At 43.5% G+C, this 22,219-nt stretch overlaps 1 protein-coding gene across 29 annotated transcripts in view; it reads right to left on the reverse strand.

Annotated features, from left to right (window-relative positions):
• The window catches only part of NRCAM (neuronal cell adhesion molecule), a 268,299-nt gene that overhangs the window by 42,462 nt on the left and 203,618 nt on the right, over positions 1–22,219 (reverse strand). For 22 of the 29 annotated variants that reach the window (XM_032304574.1, XM_032304599.1, XM_032304596.1 and 19 more), the window contains 9 exons: positions 21,465–21,661; positions 20,214–20,336; positions 16,751–16,921; positions 16,183–16,239; positions 14,266–14,377; positions 11,438–11,622; positions 9,909–10,040; positions 3,408–3,551; positions 861–972 (listed from right to left, as the gene is read on the reverse strand). In XM_032304574.1, the coding sequence (XP_032160465.1) occupies positions 861–972; positions 3,408–3,551; positions 9,909–10,040; positions 11,438–11,622; positions 14,266–14,377; positions 16,183–16,239; positions 16,751–16,921; positions 20,214–20,336; positions 21,465–21,661 (1,233 nt within the window). The remainder of the gene's footprint in view (positions 1–860; positions 973–3,407; positions 3,552–9,908; positions 10,041–11,437; positions 11,623–14,265; positions 14,378–16,182; positions 16,240–16,750; positions 16,922–20,213; positions 20,337–21,464; positions 21,662–22,219) is intronic. The other 7 variants (XM_032304601.1, XM_032304600.1, XM_032304593.1 and 4 more) reach the window with 1 other exon arrangement.

The raw sequence follows: 22,219 nt of genomic DNA on the forward strand, positions 1-22,219 counted from the left end.
CACATTATTACCCATTCTATCTCCACATGGGCGATAAAACAGGCAAAAAGATCTTTTCGGCCTTTTTCTTCCCCCTGGGACATATTCTTAGTCCATCCGCAAGCCACAATTCTAAAGCCAACTCGATATGAAGATGTTTGATTTGAATTCTAAAGAGATTTTTGATTCATATGAATAGGAAAATATTCAGGGGAGAAAACCAACCACGCATGTACGTAAAGTATGCGTCCACTCAGCTTCCTGGTTACTGTCTGACAGAAGGTGGGGATGGATAAAACCGTCTGGCAAAGTCGACCTAAAGGGGAACCTCGCAACCTCACTAGGACACCAGCTGCCCAACCACCACGCTTCTCCTCTCTGCCCCTGAAGTGGAGACCTGGGGAGACTGTCCTTAATCCCACACCTGGTTTGGTTCTCACATGAGCCCGGCTCCATGTCTAGTCCCTGATGGACAACCAGGAACTGAATGTTCTAATTTTCTTTCGCTCCTTCCTTCCGAGCTGCTGCCCGTCCTCGCCTTGTGCCTCCCAGCTCAGGCTAAACTAAGCAAGCACCTCAATCCCAAGCGGGGATGGTTTGATGGGAGGACTGAAAAGACATGAGCGAGCTTGGCTGGACCCCTTAAATTTTCAAAAATCATACTTTTTCCCATGCCACCCGCCCCCCGCTGCCCTGCACCGTGCCTGACAAGGCGTGCGGCTGCATACCTTGTAGGTGGAGAACTATTCAGCACCGAGCGAGGAGTGAATACATCTCTATGAGTGAATTTAATCATAATAGTACGATGGAAACTGTGCTGTTGGAGAAATTGAAGGCTTTAGCAAATATAAGTATTAAAGACAAACAGAGCTGTGGCTTACCACTCAATGGTCGGCAGAGGGGACCCAAAGAAGGCACAGTCTAGTAAAGCAGGCCTGTCTGTGATGACCTGATAGAGTGTATTTGCAGATGTAAGGATTCGTGGTGGCTCAGCTAAAAAAAAGTTGAAAAACGTGAAGTAAATGTTAAAATAAAACCAACATTTAGGCCCACCCTGTATTTTACTGCATTCGAAGGCCATTCAAGTTCACATTCCGCATAACGCATAGGTCTCTCCCCCATGTTCTCTGTCAGGTATGACACCACCAGCCAACAGGCTGGAGAAATTCAAGTTTTCTCCTTCTGTCTCATACCCCACATCTCATTTTGCTCAGGCATGCGGTTTTAGTGATTTATTTATCTAGATGTCCTACTACCCTGTGAGTCCCTTGCAGGCAGGGAAGGGGACTTTTATTATTTTCTTCCCAGAAACTAGGTCAGGGTCTGGCACAAAAATAACGGCCGAGTACATCTTTGTTAAGTGATGGGCCCATCCTCATCCCGGGGTTATGAGGGGGGTGGGGGGTAAGAGTGGTGACAAGCACACAGCTGGCAGAAAACAGTAGTGTGCGGACACCCGAAACACAGAACCAGAAATCAGAACTGCCTCCCCAAACCCTAGCAACACGGGAAGTGTGCTCAGCTAGGCATGGGAGTCACTGACCTCCATTTCGAGCATGAAGGAAACATGCCAAGGACTGGTTGGCTTCCTGACTACGATTTCATTTGAAAGGGAGTCTGCTACACGTAAAGAGTTGGCATTTAATTCCCCGGCACCACGAAAACAAGTCTCACATACGATTTTAATACATTTGATGTTTTGGTGGTTTTGTCCAGTATGAGAAATGGAATGTTGACATAAACGAACCATTTCACACAGAGGACCTGAATAAACATTTCTCCAAAGACCTACAGATGGCCAAGAGACACAAGGAAGGGTCTGCATCACTCATTACCAGGGAAATGCAAATCAAAACTACAACGAGATATCCCCTCACGCCTCTGAGAATGGGCAAAATCAAGAAGACAAGAAACAACAGGTGTTGGCGAGGACGTAGAGGAAAAGGAACCCTCGTGCCCTGTTGGTGGAGATGTAAACTGGTGCAGCCACGGTGGAAAACAGCATGGAGTTTCCTCAAAAAATTAAAAATAGAAATGTCATCTGACCCAATAATTCCACTATGGGGTATTTACCCAGGGAAACAAAAACACTAACTCAAAGAGACAGATACAACCCTGTGTTCACTGCGGCATTTTTTATAATCACCAGGACGAGGAAGTAACCTCAGTGTCCATCGATAGACAAATGAATAAGGAAGGTGTGTGTGTGTGTGTGTGTGTGTATGAGAGAGAGAGAGATACTACACAGCCTTAAAAAGGATGAGACTGCTCCATTTCAGGTAATCCGGATGAACTGGATAGTATTATGATAAGTGAAATTGGTCAGACGGAGAAAGACAAAGCCCATGTGATTCCTCTCATATCCCGTAAGTGGAATCTAAAAAATAAATAAATAAATCAACAAACAAAAAGCAGGATCGGAACTCTAAATAATGATGGTTGCCAGAGGAGACCAGGTTCAGGAGTTGGGCAAATGGTTGACAGGGAGTGAGAAAGACAGACCTCGGGTTATGGAATGGCTAAGTCCCGGGAATAGAGCAGGGTACCAGGAACGCAGTCAAGGACACTGGAGTCGTGTCCTATCAGGACAGCCAGCAGTTACACGTGTGGTGAAAACAAGTGTCACGTGTACACTTGTGAGATCACTAAGCTGTACACCTGAAACTAGCGTAACATTGTGTGTCAACGACACTCAAAAAACCAAAACAAAACACCAAACATTTCAGAAGATGCTTGTGTCTACCATAGTATTCTAAATGTATTATTAAGAATTAATAAATAGAGGCGCCTGGGTGGCTCAGTCAGTTAAGCGACTGCCTTCAGCTCAGGTCATGGTCCCAGGGTCCTGGGATCGAGTCCCGCATTAGGCTCCCTGCTAGGCGGGGAGCCTGCTTCTCCCTCTCCCACTCCCCGTGCTTGTGTTCCCTCTCTTGCTGCATCTCCCTCTGTCAAATAAATAAATAAAATCTTTTTAAAAAAAAGAATTAATAAATAAATTTACATATGTGACAAGGATAAAGGCCAAACGTCATGACTAATGATTTATTTTCTAAAAATCAGAATGACATTGTTGAACTTACCAGTTTTTCAGGATGGAATAGCAGAAACATTCAGTTACTAATAGCAGATTAATGTTATTTTCCTTTTGAGGGCTTAACAATTAGCCTAACCCTATGTGGACCGAGCAGTCTATTTGATTACATCTACAGTGAACAATTGGCCACTATGAAAGTTGCATTCTGAAAGAACAGGAAGGCCAGAGTACCATACCCTTTAGGGTAAGGTCTGTGTCTTACCCATCTTCTTACACCCCACGCGGCATCCAGGCCTCTGTGCGTCGCACACAGAAGAGGCTCGCTACGTTTTTGCTGAGAACAGCAGCAGTCACTAACGGAACCTGCCATGTATTTAATAAAGGGAGAGCTTACCCAGCACATTTACAAATGCATTCGCCAGTAAATATCCGTATTCATTAGAGGCGTTGCACTGGTACACGGCACTCGATCTTTCTTGAACATTTGAAAAGATAATGGTATCGCCGTCTATGTTCCTGCTGGGGTCATCGGGAGCAACTGTTTGGGTGCAAAAATATAAGGCATCTGTTTATTCTTCTCTGTGTGAGGTCTACACGCTAGTAAGTAGAACAGAAATACATGCCGATTGAGGTATATGTAGTAAGAAGGAGACTGAGAACCGAGGCAGAAATCCCAGTTTTCCCTCCTCTGACTTTGGTTATCACTTCTCAGCACATTATGCTCGATATTCATTCAGTCCTAAGTGGACTGATTCTGTAAAACTGAGTATTATTTCGAGAGATCCAGGGGAAAAAGCACAAGTTAGGTGAAAACAGAAGTACACATTCGGGTAAGTGTTGCCTGTTCGCAATGAAACTGTGGTTCTTCACGAGGAGGGGAGTTCATTCTCAGGAGGAGACAGCAAACGCTAGTCCAAAATAGAGAAACCCTTTAGCCCAACTGAACCTGTGTCCTTAATGAGCTTCTTTTTGAAATAAACACATAAATAAATACAGATAAATAAGTACATAAAGACATCTAGGGGGCCAATCATCAAATGTGAAACTATTCATTTTTCTGTATCAGAAATTCTTGAGGCTGAGGCAGAAACAAATCACATGAAATTATGTATTTTTCAGCTAAATCGCTCAAGTACATTAAAAACAAAACAAAAAAAGTCAGGACCAGGACTGATCCTTACCGAAGTGGAAAGGAACAGGGTGAGCAGCGTGATATGTGAGAATTTAGTCCAGGTCACGCCCGGTGGCGTGGAAGTGCTGAGTTCCTGGAAATGAATTCCCGTCTGTGAGTGCTAAACCACAGGCTGTGACCTCACCTTGCTTTAAAAGCACACTCAGAGGGCCGAGAGAGGTATCTGCCTCAGCACGAGGCTCAAAATCAACACGCCGTAATCGCACCCTTTCCCTCAAATCTCCGCTTGCAACCTGACCCACTTAAGAAGGCTTTGCTTCCATTCCAAACACCGTACTTGTCTCTTTGATGCCAGGAAAGGGAGGTACATCTAAGACATAGTTATCACTGCATTTAGATGCCTTTATCCCTTGCAAATCTCAAATATTTGGTTCTTCTGTGGCTAATTAACTCCCTTGAAGACCTAACGGTAAACCAAACTATAGCTATTCAGCCTTGTCTTAGTAGTCCCGTTTTCTCGGGTTGCTGGAACAAGGAACAGAGTTAGTGCTTAAAACCGCATTAATTTACTGTCCGACAGTTCTGTATGTGGCTGCCCCACGCTCCAATCGAATCAATAGCTAATTTCTAACGTCGCCTTAGACACTCCAGTTAGTTCGTCTAGTGGTAGGGGAATGCCGGGATCCTTTGGCTCGGCTTCTTAGCTCATCTCTGCTGTCTGGGACTCGAAACGTTTCAGAATGCCTCCAACCAGAAAACAAATACAAGTTCTGATTTCTTTAACAGGGTAAAGATTCCATCCATGCATGACAGCGGAGGACAGAGATGTCTCACTGGCCTGGGAAGTGAACCACAGCGGCGGCAGACGGCCAGGTACCCCAAGAATATGGTATACTGGGGAGCCACCCACATTCCTTGTCCCAGACCCCAAGTCTAGTATCCCTGGGCCTGTCTGACTCACCCACTCTCAGTGATGTCCATCCAAGCAAGGCTGATAGAAAAGAGCAGGGTTTCCAGAATCTCTTTCTCTGTCAGTTACTCTCAGCAGTTTGGGACCCAGCACTTGGGCCTTTGTTGCTGGGTCGCTTTGAAGGACTCTCGGTGCCCAGAATTCTGACTGCACCTCCGCAGACGTGCCAACAGTGGAGGAAGGGAGGGCAACACCTGGGCAGAGCGTGAGCCCGAGTCTCTGGGGGTGTGTGAGGACAGCTCCGCACATTCCGTGAGTACATGGAGCTCTTAGAAGTCACACCCCACGCGCAGTGTAATGGGTAGAGAGCTCTGGGTTTGTACGATGAGAAAGTTCTGGGGATCTACTCAACTGCAGTATGAATATACTTACACTGCTGAACTATACACTCAAAAATGAGTAACATGGTATATTTTGTGTTATGTGTTTTTATATTTAACTACAATAAAAATACATCACCATGAACTTCAAGACCAGCTCTACGAATGAGGCCAGTAGGACAATCTTCCCTCAGTGGGAGTCGTGAATCACAACATACACCATCCTAAGGAGCTTTTAGGTAGCCCACCCTTGCATTTTTCTTTGCCATCAACTCTTTTTAATGTTATTCGTTACCTAAAGAGCATCAGACTGTGTCTGTCTTATTGCTGCTTAATGGAGCAATCTTCAAATATTTATTTTTTGGCAAGGTGTTTAGGAAAAAAAATAAACCCTTTAGGTAAGAATAGTGAATAAGCTAATATTTCTCCATGGGGGCTGGGGCTACATTTTCCTTAAGCGCTTTCACTAAAGAAACACAAACAAACCCAAGCACCCATAGTGACATACGGCAGCTCAGCTGGGAGTGGACAAAGACAAAAATTACTAGTGCAGAGCTACTGGAAGACCCTCAATTCTGTGTGCTGGCTGCTGGGTAGGAGTGACTGGCCAGCAACCCAGCCCCAGGTATCCAAAGGAATAATGATTGCTTCTGGGAATAGAAACTCTGTTTGCTGTAAATGAACAACAGAGAAAGAAATCTGAGAATGGAATCATCACATCCAATTTAAAGCTCCAAAGGTAAGGTTCAGAACTGGGGCAAGAGCCTTCCAGCAAGACATTCTTCTATTCTAACTGTCCTGATACACCTGGCCAGACCTGGAAATGCTTCCAACATTCAGATAATGAGAGTAATAAAGAGTGCCACTTAGGTTGTATAGAGCACGATGCATTTAAAAAATAATTTTATATTTATCACATCATTTTATTTCCAAAGAACTTTGTGCAATGGATTTGGGGGGTCGGGGTGCAATGGAGTAACTAGAAAGTGTTGCTGTGCGGAGAAGAGAAGCCAGAGACCAGAGCACACAGTAGTACAACATGAGAAGAACGCTCAGATTTTCTGAGACAGTCCATTTTATAAACATCTCCTTGAAATCTGGACGTTTGGCCGTGGTGTAGAACACATCTCTGGGTGCAGAGATGAATCTCCTTTGTCTGCTTATTCTATCCCTCATAAGGGGATGCCCATGGAGCCCTCTGCTTTGGAGAAAAGGCAGAAGGGAGATACCTTGGTGGAATCAGGAATGTTCTGGACTGTGCCGCCATCCTCCTGGCTGCAGAAAAGTGGCTGTTCCTGACCCTCACCCTCAGTAGCTGCCTCTCAAGGTTTCTGCAGCTTCTTAGGAAAAGGTGTGGTGTCCATGAAGCTGGTGCTCCCAGCTAACTTCTGGGGCCTACACAATGCCCCCCGGAAGGTTAGGAACCCTTGCCATGCCAATTCCATCCATCACATCCTGCGGCGACTGTGCTGTTCCTTGCCTAGCCTGCCTCTCTGCCTCCCCCAGCCCCAGGGCTCCATCACCGCTGGAGGCATCTGTGGGGTCCGCGGCTCAACAAGCCACAGAGGAGAAACAAGCCCATCTCCCGTGTCTAGAGTGGTCCCCAAACCTCAAAGGCAATTCAATTTCGGGGTCTCCAGATTCACAGGCTAATTATCAAATAGGATGGAAAGGGGAGTGGTGCAAAGCTCTTCAAACTGCTACTGATTTTTTTACCGTTTTCTTCCACATTTCCTCCTTAGGTTGGAGCGGGAGAGGTCAGTATGAGGTGGGGGCAGGGAGGCTTCACTTTGAACTTAGCTAATCAAGGCTCAGCAGAGTCTGTAGATAGATCAGCTACTGGGGGTATGGGTGGGGCACAGGGCCCACTCCTAGAGTCTGTAGCCCCAGAGTCTGCAGAACACTGTGCAGAGAGCTCTGAGGGTCCCCACCAGCTGCCAAAGCCCATCACCTGTGAGCAATGAGATGCCCCCACACGAACCCATGAACTCTGAGCCAGGCCACCAGAAGCGGAGGAAGCCACCACTCGCAGACGCTGCACATCACCTTGGTGTATGAACGAATTTGGAAGCCGGTTTGGGAGATTTTGTTCTAACTTTCTGCTCAGGACCTAATCAGATGATTTGGGGTTACGGTGGAAGGGCCTAACTTGTATCCCAGGACCACCGTCCTGCGCACCACCTCTCCCAGGCAGGCCGTTCCCAGTTGGTTCCGCCCCCAGATATTTCATTTAAAAGGGAGTGTCTATGAGTGCACATCAGAGCCCTTCACAGAGCTGGAGCAACAAGGCTCCCTGGGAGGCACCGCCCATGCCTGGTTTGGTTGGATCACAAGCTGAGCAGATCAAGATGGGAGATCAGCTCATTATCTCATCTCCGAGTCTGCTTGTGTCGCTGACCCAACTTGGTCTCAATTTCCCCTACTTCGGACCGGACCGAGTTCTGGCCATGGAGCCCCAGCGGTTTATCTTTTTCAACCTTCCTTAGCTCCCAGGTTTTCTCCACTGGGGGGTGAGATGGGCGGCCCCTCCCACTTGTCATTCCCATGGAGGCCAGATCTCAGGTGCCAGGTTAACCCTCCCTAAAGGGCGCAGACCTTTTCCTGCCATTCTGAATGCGTTCCTGGGAAAATAAGACAGTGCACCATAAAACTTCTTTAGGTCTGGGCTGTATCCTCTTTTCTCTGTTTCCACTCATGGCAACAGCTTCCCAATGCACAACCACTGGGTACTCTCTGCACTTCTTCCTGATCTCAATCATGGTTAAAATTGGGAGCAGAATTACCCAAGCTCCAATTGCTGGCCTCTTTGCAATCTGTATTCTCCCAGGAACGTAATTTCCTTTTACAGTAGACACAGGCTGCCTGTTTTAGAGTATCTGATGACTATTGTAAAGTGTGACACAAACAAACTCCTAATAAAATTCATAAAACAGGGAGCTCTTCCTTGGTCTAGACCTGCCATTGTGAGACCCAGATGGTGAGACACAGGGACCGAGCCACTGAAATCTGCCAGCACTTCTCAGATCCATTTTAGGGTGAAGACTATTTCAGATAAGTCGGATTAAAGGAGCTTTCAGTTATGTAGAATTAGAATCCATTTTTGATTCTGGCTGGGGGGCAACGAGGAGCAAAGCTGCTCTACTTTGCCAACCTGAAGTCCGTCTATATTGTGAGTCAAGAATCCCTTTGCTAATTATTATGTTACCGGCTGGAGGGTGAGCCCGAGTCTAGGTTTTAAACAAAAGCCAATTTTCTCTCTCTGGGTTTAAGAGAAGGTGTGAACTCCAAGAAGGAGAAAATGGGCAGTCTCCTGCAAGCCGTAGCAGGTGGTGGGTGAGGTGGGGGAAAGGAGAGCCGGTGGGTTCTCTTTCTTAGGAATCTGGAAGCAGGGAGGGGCACTATCTGGTTTTAAGTTTGTTTTGCTTTGCCATAATCCTTAAGCCTTCCACTGTCCTCAAGCCTTTAAACAGGTTTTGTAAAGCTGGGCTTTGCTGTGATTTAGAAGATTAATGGACGGGCCTGTGGCCACACCTCGGGGGCTGTTCTGGGCAGCGTGGTGGCAGGCTGGAGAAGCTGGCTGGGAGAGAGAGAGCCGTGAGTGGTCCAGGGAAGGCGGCCGAAGAGGTGGCCCACAGCAGCTGGGCCTGGGTCAGTACTGCTCAAGGTGAGCTTGGCGTACCTGGGGAGGGAAAACTAATCAAAGACCAAGGGTCCTGCAATACAATCATGGTCAGAGGCTACCTTCTTCTGTGGACATTAAATGGGATGGTGAGGGCGGCAGGGTGGCTCAGTTAGTTAAGCATCTGCCTTTGGCTCAGGTCATGATCCCAGGGTCCTCCGATCGAGCCCTGCATTGGGCTTTCTGCTTAGTGGGAAGCCTGCTTCTCCCTCTCCCTCTGCCTGCCATTCTGCCTACTTGTGCTTTCTATTTCTCTGTCAAATAAATAAATAAAATCTTTAAAAAAAAAAAAAAAGGGATGGTGACCTCTGAAGACCAGAGAACTTGGGGACATCTGGGCTGTGCTTAGGAATGAAAACTCTTTAAATGACCACAACTGTGTCTCTTATTCCCGTCACAGCCACTGGCTCTATCCCTAGCCTCCCCAGCATGTCTCCTCCGACTCCTGTGACATTTCCACAAAACACTTGACATTTGGAACGGAGAAGATCTGAACTCTCCAGGAATGTTTCTTTCTGACCCTGTCATTTTTCCTAGGATCCATGTAAAAAGACCGGAAATATCACCAAGTCCTAATCAACACATACCATCACATTTAAGGGCACAAACTATTCTATCATCAGGAATATCGAGAGGTAATAAAATAAACATCCGAAGGTAATTCGGTGCCTCTTTTTAGCTCACACATGGCTTCCTTCCTCACCACCAGTGATTTTATTCCATTTGTTCCCTGTTGAGACGCAGCTATGCTTGGAAAATAGGTTGCAACCACAGAGCCTGTCAAGACAACTTACTTTCTATTGGGACTCCATTCGATAGCCAGCTAATTCTGGGCTTGGGGTTGCCATTAGCTCTGCAGATCAGCCTCCCGTCCTCTCCTGGGGACAGCACAAGGTTTTGAGGGGCCATGATCCAGTACGGAGCCGCTTTATGAAAGAAAGGAAGAGAAAAACCCCCACAAACATTTGAATCATACAAGCATTCTAGCAAATTTAGTATACTGAACTGTTTTAATATCCAAATAAATATTTAGCAAAACACGTGTTAGCCTCATTTTTTAAAAAGTAAATAGTATTGTAAGTGATGCCTCAAAGAACACTTCAGACTTTCAAAAGACTGTTTCTAGAGCCTTTTGATATAAAGGCCATCTCATTTTACATTAAAATCAGACGTTAAAAAGGTAACAGATTTCGCTAAGGTTGTAGAGCGACTTATAGTACACATAGGCTAAGGAACATGAATTTAAATTCTGAGCCCTGTAGAATACACATAATTATAAAACTGGGAAGGAAGTTAAGAAACTTCGCATTTTTGAGAAGTTGCGGAATCAGTATGGAGAATTCCCATGAGGCCCTCAGCCAGCTCTCTCCAATGTTCCCTTACATAACCATGGTACAGTTATCAACACAAGAAATTAACAGTGGTACAATATGATTAGCTAAACTACATCTTTTTCTACCCATGCCTTCTTTCTGTCCCAGGACCATCCCCTGGCTACCACATTGTCTTTACTTGTCTTGTCTCCTTACTTGTTTCCGCCAATCTGATAGTTTCTTGGTCTTTCCTCATCTTTCATGACCTTGACACTTTTAAAGAGTACTGATCTGTTATTTCATAGACTGTCGTTCAACTTGGGTTTGTCTGGTGTTTTCTCATGATTACACTGAGGTTTTGGGTGATGGATCCCTCTTACTGCATCATGCTGGGGGATACACGATACCAACATGACTTACGACTGCTTATGCTAACCTTGAACACATGGTAAGGTGATATCCGCCAGGTTTCTCTGTAAAGTTGCTATTTACCTGCTTTCCATAGTCTATTCCCTAGAAGTGAGTCACTCAGTCCAGCCCACACCCAAGGGTAAGGAAATTCAGCTCCCTCTCCTTCCCAGAGGAAAGGTGAAGACTTTGTGAAAATATGTTAAACCTGCTTCCATAATTAATTTTGGGGGCTGTGTATGTGTGTATGAGAAGTACTTTGAGGCTAAGTGGATCCTGTTTCTCCTTAGACCTTCATCTATCTTTCCTCACTGGCTCTTGCCTGCAGGAGGTATAACTGTGGGATGTTCATGGTGATTTCCAGTTTCCCTCCTTTTTCTTACAATTATTCATTGGAATTCTATGAGGAAGGTTTGAGGGAGAGAATTTTTGACCTGATTTAGATGCGCTCTAAAGAGCAATGAGAAAAGATCCAAAGGGTCAGGACGGTTGATACAAATTTACATTTGTTATTAATTGAAGTTTAAATCAAAGGCATATTTAATTGAAGATTTACAACTTCTCGTGAGAGCAAGAGCCATGCATTTGAAACAACTGTATACCTTTAACTGTGACAGAAATGGTATGATAGATAGCTCCCAATGGGTTTTTGGCTATACACTGGTAATTTCCAGAGTCTGCTTCTGAAACCTGAATGATCTGCAGAGTTTTCTTGAAGTTCTTATAAAATGTCCGGTTGATGGGCAGGGTTCCATCTTCTTTTATCCAGTAAATAATTGGGGTAGGCCTGATAAGATAAATAAATGATATTATTAAAAAAAGAAGTTCACCTTGCTGCTTTTGAGGGTGAATCTTCATGCAAGTTGGTAACAACTTCTTTGTCTAAAGATCCTGAGGAACAGAAAGACATTGTAACTTGCCTCACACTTTTATAAATAATGCTCAGACCCCTGTATTGAAGTCTGTCAGCCAGCACTATCACAAAGGCAGTGCCATGTTAATACATGGCACACCGTGACCTTGGACTTCCCTGACACAATGAGCAGGCTAGCCTAGGTGACTTTGCTAAAGGGACCTCATTATTGTCTTCAAAGTTCTGATCAGTGAGGCACACCTAGAAAATTTTACATAAACGAATATGTCAATCAAAAGGCTTACTATGAAATTAATGATATTGAGTTTATCTTTTAAATCAGCTAGAATTAAAAATGCAGAGAAAATGCTGATATACGAATTTGTGCCCATGAACTTTTGCACACATTTCCCTAACAAATGGAAGAATTTTGATCTAGTGACTTTAGAAGATATTCATGAGAGTAAAATAAAACTTCACTGGACACAAATATTTACTAAGCACTGAATTCTGGACCAAGCACTGAGTTATATGTTGGGAAGACAAAGACAAAAAATATATATATACATATATATATATATATATATGTATATATATATATATATATATGGCCTAAGAACCTCAGGAAGATCACAATATTTGTCCTTAGAAATTCAAATGGGGTTAATTGGTTGATTGTAGAATTGCTTCTGGTTTGTGTAGCTGAATAGAAATAATTGAACATATTTCTTTGATGAAATACCTTCTAAAATGAAACCTGCTGGGAATATAAAAAGAGGTAGAAAATGTAAAATCATTTTCAAAAATGGAAGATACGAGACCAATGTGGTATCTGATACCATATTCCGGTGTTTCTTTTTAGTCAGATAGTCTGCACCTCACATGATCTGAAGGTGAGTGGATCATGGGGATAGAAGCATGAGGTCAAACTAAGCCATGGATTGTTCTGGAAGCCTGCTTACTTCTCCACTGAGTAGTTATTAAGAATTAGAAATATTACGATTCTGTGAGTCTTACAGCTACTGGTTTGTAAATGATAGACTCCTCAATTTTAGTTTTACACCATCCCATGGTTTAAAAAAAATTCTTTTGGAAGTTTGATGCAATTTCCAAATACCAAACATATTTTAATTTTTACATAAGAGACCCTTCAGGGGAAGGGGAATCATAAAATTGTGAGAATGGGTAACTCTGCTCCCCAAAGGTTGGAGGTTAGTAGATTAAACCACTTTCTAACACCATGATGTATGAAAATTGCAAGGGGTTGGGGGTTTGCTTTTAATTCTAATGGGAAAGATATATACTTAATATATCTTTAAAGGGGAACTTTGCTAGTTTCAGTTACTTGAACTGAGTAGTGTGTGCTGTGATTTCCCGATGGGACCAGCAGAGGCCTCCACGTGTCTCCTGTAGTAAAGCCATTCCTAGAAGTCAATTCTGGGAAGAAACTCGAAACTGTTGCATTGCCAGGTCAAGGACAGTGCAGATCAGAACATGGGATCATAACAATGTTTCTGAGATTCCATGCAATGTTTCCAGCAAATGTGCCCACATCAACAGTACTTGCTCGGTGCCAGGGCTAAGAGGGGACGATGTAGAAACTTGCTTCTGACGGGCACCTAACATAACAGTTGTCCTTGTATCTGAGCTATGCATAGATGAGTCATCTGCAAAGAAGCCAGGCTTGTGACCTGCCTAGAGGAAGGAGTGGAAGGGACAGGGTGTTCATTCTGAGGCTAGACCGTAAGAGGCCTAAGAGGCGATGCATGTACTTTTGTTGTTAGGAGAATAAGCTGGAGCTAGATGGCTAGAGGGACAGGAGTCACTCAAGGCCAAGAGCTGCCGAGAACACCCCCAGAACCATGAACCCAGAGTGGAGCTTCCCAGCAGAGGCATGAGCAGGCTCACCCTAAAACGTCCCGCTCTAGCCTGTTACAGCAACTGCCCTGCGACCTGGGGCGAATGATTAACAATAAATAGCTATTGTTTTTAACCCGCTAAGTTTTGAGGTTGTTTGTTACGTAACAGTAGTGAAATAAGACACCCTAATTGTAACCATAGCAACCACAAGGGGATTCCTGATACTTATTTCAAAAAGAAAACTATTATATTAAGAGAATATTTCAATAATATGAGATACACATGGCTTAGTTTTGAAAACAATTATAAAATTTTTCTTAATGCTTGTTGGAATTAGTATAAGACAATGACTGTTGCTGTGACATCAGTGCCTTTCTATGGACCCACTAGGTTTTTGTAAGAAATGCTACAGAACCTGCAAAGACAAACAAACAAAACAAACAAAAAGAAACGCACACTAAGACAGAAAGCGCAGGGGTGCCTGGGTCTGCCTTCAGGCCCGGGGTCCTGGGGGTCCTGGGATTGGGATCAAGTCCCCAGGTTGGCCTCCCTGCTCAGCAAGGAGTCTGCTTCTCCCTCTCCCCTCCCCTACCTACCCCTCCCCTCCCCCGCCCATAGGCTCGTGCTCTCTTCTGCTGCTCCCTGCATCTCAAATTAATTAGTTAATTAATAATTAAATAAAATATTTTTTAAAAAAGACAGGAAGTGGGAACTCACAGTCCCTCTGCAATGCATTCCAGTGAAAGGACATTCCCTCTTAATTCTTCCTTGTGACTGGCATTGCCTTCTGGAGTTAAAAAGGTTGGTGGCCTCTCTCTATTTGATTTCGCTGCAAACAATAAAATCATATGGATTAAAAGTTATGCATATGTATTTCTCAAAACACGGTTCACTGCCTAAAAATCTAATCCTTTTCAAAACCACTAAACACTGAAATTAAACTGCACATCCACACTCTCTGCCTAATAAACATTGCTCACTGAGCTGGGAACAGAAACGATGTTGGTTACATAACCATTAACATGAAGGACTATTTCACTCTTGTACATTCCCTTAATATGGGTTAGGTTTTTATGAACTTTTGGTGCGTTGGCAAATTTTCAAAATGTAGACATAGAGAGGAAAGTCACATTACCAAACTATCCATCCCTTACAATTAGTGCTCGGGTCAAAGAGAAAATTAACTATATTGTGGAAGATGTTAGATTTTTCTGGAAGCTGTGTCTATGGAAGGGGGTAGTTTGGTTTACACTAGGGACAACATCATAGCCCATTTCACTGACTAATCATGAACATAAATCTGTAATGGATGTCTAAGTATCAAGACCCCCACACTGCAAGGTTTATGGAAAACAAAACAAAATAGCAAGTCTAGCAAATTGTGTGCCATACATTAAGAATAATGAATGGTAAAGAAATGGAGGAACTTGGTTTCCTCAATGAAAAAATAAAGAGGCCTCAAGTCGGAGATCTCAGGAAGCCCACAAAGGCCATCTTAGGTTTCATGGAAACCTCATTTAAATGTGGCCTTATCTTCTAATGGCCTCTCAGAAAACTGTGAAGTAGGAATATACCATCTTAAGGTTCTACCGCCCTTTACAGTTTTCAACCCTTAAATGCATTATCTTGTTGATGCTCACCAAAAGTGAGTGAAAAGGTAATATATGAATTGTTCTCATTCCTTAGAAGAAGAAAAAAAAAAAAACTGGAAACCAGGGAAGGTTTTACTTGAGAGAAATGAGGATTTTCTTAAGACTTTAGAAATTGTGGAGGAAACCTTACCTCCCTGAAATCACTTTAGGAATGGTTTTGAGACCCATCATTTTCAGGATATATTAAAATAAAATAACAAGGCAGAAGTTGTGGTTTGCCTACTTTGATCATTGATGGAATCTTATTATTTTTTTTTTTTACTTTATATCTCAAGGGTAAAAAAGTAATACCGCAAATATTCTGCCTTAGAGATCATTAAGAGAATCCCCATACTAGAAACCACAATTTTCACTAATAGAGTCTAGACCTGACAGTCACATTTCCCTTAAGGAAATCGAATTCTTTTTTTTATAAGAATGAAGTTAAATGCTCTATATTTAAAAAGGTTATTTCCACTGAAGAGAGTGATTTGGTTTTGATCAAAACTACCAAGAAATGCTATTGCTAATTATGACACTGATAATGTCATGTGAGAACAGATGGGAAATGTGATGATTTACTATCAAAATCCACTTGATGTTAGTTGCTAACGATTACTAAGACTGACGAGTTAGTATTCTAGCAGGCTAATGCTCCCTTTTTTGGTTAATGAGAAAAGTTTGTGAACAAGACAAAAAAATGAAAAATATAATTCTAAACTTACATGAAAGCTTCCCCCCCCCCAGATCATGGAAAATGGTGCTTCACATGAAAACAGTGATAATAATTTTTATTATTATACATACAACGTGCAGCATGTTTTAGTGACATGACGTAAGCGTGTAGCTAAGTTTCGTAGAAAACACACATTTGTTCTAGCGGTATTAAACACGGAACTAGGACTCTCATGGAGAAACTGGGTTTAATAGCTATGAAGGTGGAGTTAGTGAACTGATTCTACGATGAGAGAGAGGAGTACCAGTTGCAGTCACCAGAACTCACCACTATAAAACTCAGAGTCATTCAAATTAGCAGCTATGGTGTCATTCAGTTCATCCACTGAAATAAACAGAATATGATGAAGAATGCAAAAAGCAGGGGAGCAGGTACTACAAAAAAGTCTCGGGCAACAAAAGTAAACGTATACAGCCATGCTGACCAGGTGCCATCCCTACCAAGGAAACACAGGTTTTTACATCGTTCATGACTCACTGATTGATTATGTCCCTCAGCCACCCCAGCCAGTAATACAGGGACACGGAACTGAAGCTGTAGGACTGACTGCTAAGTCCAGGCACGCTGGGGCAGAACGCACACGCAGATGCTCCAGGGACCAAGGAGACTCCGAAAGTTATCGTGGAAATAGCAACGGTGATATCAGCAAAGAACATACAATACAGTATCTGGGTTACATGTGCTTTTATCTGCCAACACGTCAGTAGCTAGTCACGGGCACTTTCCTGATCAATGAACCCGTGTAGTTCAACGTCAGTGGTGTTTACTAGTTAATATATTTTAGGCACACTTGGAAACATCATTGAAAGAGAGAGTCAGGAGGCCAAGCTCTTACCTGAAATCACTTTCACGGAAATAGGTTGCTTCTGCTGTATGGTTTGAGTGTGATTAAATCTGGCGTAGCAGATATAGTCCTCGCGCGTGTCCTCTGGGAGAACATTGGAGAAGTAAAGGTCTCCGTTCAGACCCTGAGAAACCCTCTCACTTTGTGGAAGTCTCTGAAAGGCTGGAGAAAGGCAGAGAGATAGCCAGATGATTCTATCCCAAAGCTCTCCCAATAACTACTCATAGTTTGGTGAACTTTCCTGGAATTTTTTTTCCCCTATAAAGCTCTTCGAGTAAAAGCAAGTCATTGCAGAAACAACAGCAGAACACAGGAAAAGTCCAAATGTGCCTGCCAGAGCCCAATTTCTCTGGAGTGGGGGCAAAGAGGAGACTAGAATCATGCAGTCAAGTATTGTATGAAGCAAGTGTAGACCAAAAAAAAAAAAAAAGTTCTACAAATGAGTTTGCAGGACTTTTCCTAATATTTAATATTAACTGTTAAACACATATACACACGTATCTTAGAAAATGCATTTAAAAAGCTTGTAAGGATGTGAAGTTGGCTTGCCTCCACGTGCTCGGTCAGACGCCAGATACTGTGAGAGCATCTAAGCCTGAGCTCCCCCGCGCGAGGCGCCCGGCATCCCAGACTCCCTCCCTGCCTGAGTCCGAGACCGCACTGAGGAATCCGGAAGCACAGGGCAGGGGGAGGGGGCGCGGCATTCACAACAGCGTGTGATGATGTTGGAATGTTGCTGATGAGCCCCTCAGAGGCCCCCCAGCCGAGCCTCCAGCTCCCCGCCCCTCCACGAGTCTTTTCTTTCCTTCTAACATATGAGGTATTTTTACTTGTCCTGGGTATGCTTTATTGCCTGTCTCCTTGCACTGGGAATTTAGGTTGCAGGATGGTAGAGACAGTCTGTTGTAGCCTTGAACCCTCGCGGGGCCCTTGCCAGGGGCTCCGTGATTAAATGAAATGAAAGTCAGCACTCTGACTTTCCACGTTCATGTTCATGCCTCACAGTTTACTTCCCCTCGGGTCCAGTTAAGGACTGCAGAGCCTTAGGCGCTGAAGGAAGACTTTCTAAGTAGACGGAGGACTTGGGGAGGCGAGGCCATGGACCTGTGCAGGAACTTGCACCTGGAGAGTTAACACGCATTGTTTGAAGCTTCTGACTCAGTTCCTGGAGCCCTAACTGAGCATTCGGTGCCTCTGAAGCGAGAGAACCAGGAAACCTGCACTTTCCAGCAGCCTTGGGGCTAGGTATTCTGTCTTCTGGAGGATTCTCCAGTCTGTCAAGCAGGGCGCTCCTCCTGCAAAAGGTGCTCCATCTAACATCACACAAAATGCAAAATTAGGGTCGAAAGGCTGCAGCTTCTTGGGGGGCAGGGAAATGTGGAGGCAAAGCCTGAAAGAATGCAGGTCACCGCGTGAGCTGAGTTCTTGGCCAAGATGGGGGTGTGGTTGGTGGTTGTAAATTCATGATTATAAGCCAGGAATGCCTAGGGAAAGTGTTGTTTTAAGAATAACTCAGGAGGGGTGCCCGGGTGGCTCAGTCAGTTAAGCGTCCGGCTCTTGATTTCAGCTCAACTCTTGATCTCAGAGTCGTGAGTTTGAGCCCCACTTTGGGCTCCATGCTGGGTTTGGAACCTGCTTGGGATTCTCTCTCCCTCTCTATTTGCTCCTCCTCCTCGCCCCTGCTCCTACCCTCTCTCTCTCTGTCTCTCAAAAAAAACCCCAAAACAAACAAACAAAAGAACCCACTATATATATATATATATATATATATATATATATATATATATATATACATACTCAGGAAAATAATGTACATTTATTTAATGAATACGAAGAGTTAAAGATAAGCATTCATTGATTCTCTTCTGATTCCCGTGCTGTATTTTATTATTGATCGATGTTGGTAAGTTGAGTTAAAGGAAATGAGACTTTAAGGAGGTGGTAACACTTCGCCCCCTGAGTTCTTGGCCTTACACTTGGGAAAAAAATGTACACAGGCAGGGAAGAACTTGATAATGTCACCTTGCGAGAAGAAGGCTATACAAATCTGAAATTTTTTTCCATATTCCAGATGCAATTTCATTTGAAAGGTCCAGATGCTTTGCCAACCAACAGCCTAAAATGTAGGTTCATGACATAGCCCGGAAGTGCAGCATGGAAAACAAAGTCACATACTCAGATGATTCTGAAACTTCACATGTATTCGTCTATTTACTAAGTGAAAAGGTCATCGTTGCTGAGTAAGAACCAGGGACCGAACACAGCCTCGTTTGGGCAGTGACATTTGGATACACCTCTCATTTACATCTGACTCATTATGTATTCTTTCAAAATCTGTTCGAAAGCTTGTTATGCATTCAAGGGAAAATATGTCTGCTCATTGATTCATTTATATATTTATTTTTCATTTCTTTGTGCTACTTTCTCCGAATATTTTTCCATACCTAAAAGACTCTTGTCAAGGTCAACAGTGATCCCGATGTTGCCAAACTGAATAGTGGTTTTCGGTCAGATCAGAAGTTATCTGATCTTTTGAAACAGCTGATCAAAAGGCCTGTCTTCTGGACACGTGGCTTCACCTCACCCCAACGACGCGGCTCTGTCTCTGCCCTCTTCCTCCCTTCGGGACGGCTCCTTCTCATCTGCTTTGCTGGTCTCTGGGGGGCTCCTGGTCTCCACACCACAGGCTTTGACCTCCCCCCCGCCCCCAGTGCTCTCCCCCAGCCCCGGCTCTAGGAGCACCTCTGCACTACCATGCCTGCTTTGCTGACCAGAGCCTGACCTCTGCCTTCCAACTCCTTCCGGGCTTCTCCTCATGGCTGTTCTACAGGCTTCTCACCTCCACAACCCTCATTTCTTGGTCCCCAAGCAGAACCCCATGTCACCTCTAAGGGAGCATGCTAACCTATTAGCACAGGAGGTTCTGGAGGGGAGGAAAGGCAGCACCACACAGTTCCCTTAAGGACAGGGCTGGGGTAGACAGATGTGAGATGACCTAATGGATGACTTCATTCTCTGTGCCTCGGTTTCCTCCTCTAAAATGTGGAACGATGACAAGATGCTGGACATCGCTAGGAAATGCAAATGGAAACCACAGGTTTAACGACCTCTAAATCTAAAACAAACAAACAGAAGAGGACAGACACGGATATAGGAAACGAACTGCTGGTTATCAGAATTGAGGAGGCTCACTGCATAGAATATGAGCTCAGTGGAAGCAGGAAATCTGGTCTCTTTAGGTGCCTGGTATACAGTAGGTGCTCAAGAAAATCGTGTTGCTTATTTCATGACACATTATTTATTTCAATGAGCATTTCTTTCCTTTGAGCATCTCTAAAACATCTTTCAAATATTTTATGAATCATGGGAGGTAACATAGAATCTTATAATCGTAAGAATCTTGAAGTAATCATAAGTATCTTGAAGACAGAAAGTTCATATTTTTAAAACTTACAATTATCCATCCAGAATATTATAGGTGGTGGTAATCCAAGCGGGGGTCTGCAAGGAAGGATTAGAGACTGGCCATTTCGAAGTGTTATTGGCTCAAGTTTTTCTTTGGTCCACAACGGTGACCCTATGATATAAAGTAAGAACTTGTAAGTTATTTCTGCATTGGACAATAAAAAGAGCACAGAAAGGAAGACAAGATAAACTTTGGGGGTGAAGAGTAACTCTGGGTTCATGTACATTAAGATAACAAGAAAATAATTTTAAAATCCAAGGTTAAAGGTAAAAAAAGTGATGATTTTCATTCACTGCCATTAATAGTATAAATGCTGTCTCAGCAATTCCATGTCTTTTTTTAAAAAAAATCTGGATTATTAAATACATTGTTAAGAAGATATGTAATTTCACTACAAGCGTGTTCTTCATGAAAGAATGAAAAGCACTAGGTGTCAAAAAGTTTGTTTAAACAAATAATTGTACACCCACACTTTAGAGTGTATACACTATTATATATTAAGAAGCATATACTTATGCAGAAGATTGATATGAGAATATAGATGATATGTAGATAAGTCAGAAAAGGTTATAAAATAGTACTTCAGAATGAGCTCGGCTGGCACACATACGTGCCTATCTGCCTAGAGAAGGTGGAAAGATCGGTGGTTACTTGATCAAGTGGAAAGAGTCATGAGTACCTTTTTCAATAACTTTTTTGTAATTTGTAATTTTTTCCCAAGAATGAACACAGGTAAGAATGAGTTTTCGAAAGGACCAGAACTGCAAATGGCTACTGTTCTTTAAATACAAGCTCTTTAAATATAAGCTGTTGAGAACGGGGGTAGTGACTTCTGCAAAAAAAGCCACAGAGCTGCAGGTAGTGAGGTCCCTGTATTTCCAGGGAAATAAAAATGTTAATTACCCACTATCCATTTCATACTGAATTTATTTCCGTCGGGATGTCGGAAGTTCGCTCATACATGAGATACATGAGAAATTAATCATTTAATCAATTCAGGGAAGATGTGCTTTTCTTACTCCCAGTGTTTTATTCTGGACTTGTATAAAAGATAGACAGGGTTGGCACAGCACTCAGGGTACAGTGGAAAGGAGCAAGAATTTTTAGGCACAACGAAATGACAGCACTGGAGGCAATGGCATTGACTTCTTGTAATACTATCGAGATCAGCTCACAGACGTTGAGTCTTAGAGCCAACCTTAAAAATTGGGTCCAGTTTGGTGGACGAGTCCCACTTACTGGATGGACGGACAACGATATTATTAGAAATTGCTGCTCCGCGCTCATTCCGGGCTGTGCACTGATAGACCCCTTCGTAGGTCTCTGCCTTTCCTTCACTCATGATGTTGATCGTGAGGGTTCCTGAGCCTGGCTTCATGGTGACAAGAGGGTCCTTTTCTATGTCAAAATGCGTCCCATTGCGGGTCCAGGAGAAGCTGCCCAACACATAAAGGATTAAGCTTGTTAACAGTCCAGAAAGACAGTGTTACATCCTCTTTCACAAATTCCTAGCCGCTTTGTAGGTTTCTAGAAGTAAGGATTACATTTTAAAGATTTTATTTATATATTTATTTATTTAACAGAGAGAGAGAGAAGGTAGAGAGAGGGGGAAGCAGGCTCCCTGCTGAGCAGAGAGCCCAATGCGGGGCTCGATTCCAGGACCCTGAGATCATGACCTGAGCTGAAGGCTGAGGCTTAACCCACTGAACCACCCAGACGCCCCAAGGATTATATTTTAATACGCAGTGAAAGAACATCAGGCTCTAGACTGACAAAAATGTTTCATTGAATCGGGACTTAGAATAAAGGGCCGGCTGTACATTTTAAGGCACATGTCTTCATTTAGAATGAGCCGAAATCTGTCTCAAGGAAATCGGGCACACAAACTGGCTGTCATTTTTCAAAGAAAACACAGAAAGTAGGTCTCTGAGGCACGTTCTCTTAGAGCTTTATTAGCATTTTTATTGTAAACTGCACTGTTCACAGAGTTGATA

This window comes from Mustela erminea, chromosome 11 (assembly GCF_009829155.1).
Source record: "Mustela erminea isolate mMusErm1 chromosome 11, mMusErm1.Pri, whole genome shotgun sequence".
Classification (NCBI taxonomy): Eukaryota; Metazoa; Chordata; class Mammalia; order Carnivora; family Mustelidae; genus Mustela; species Mustela erminea.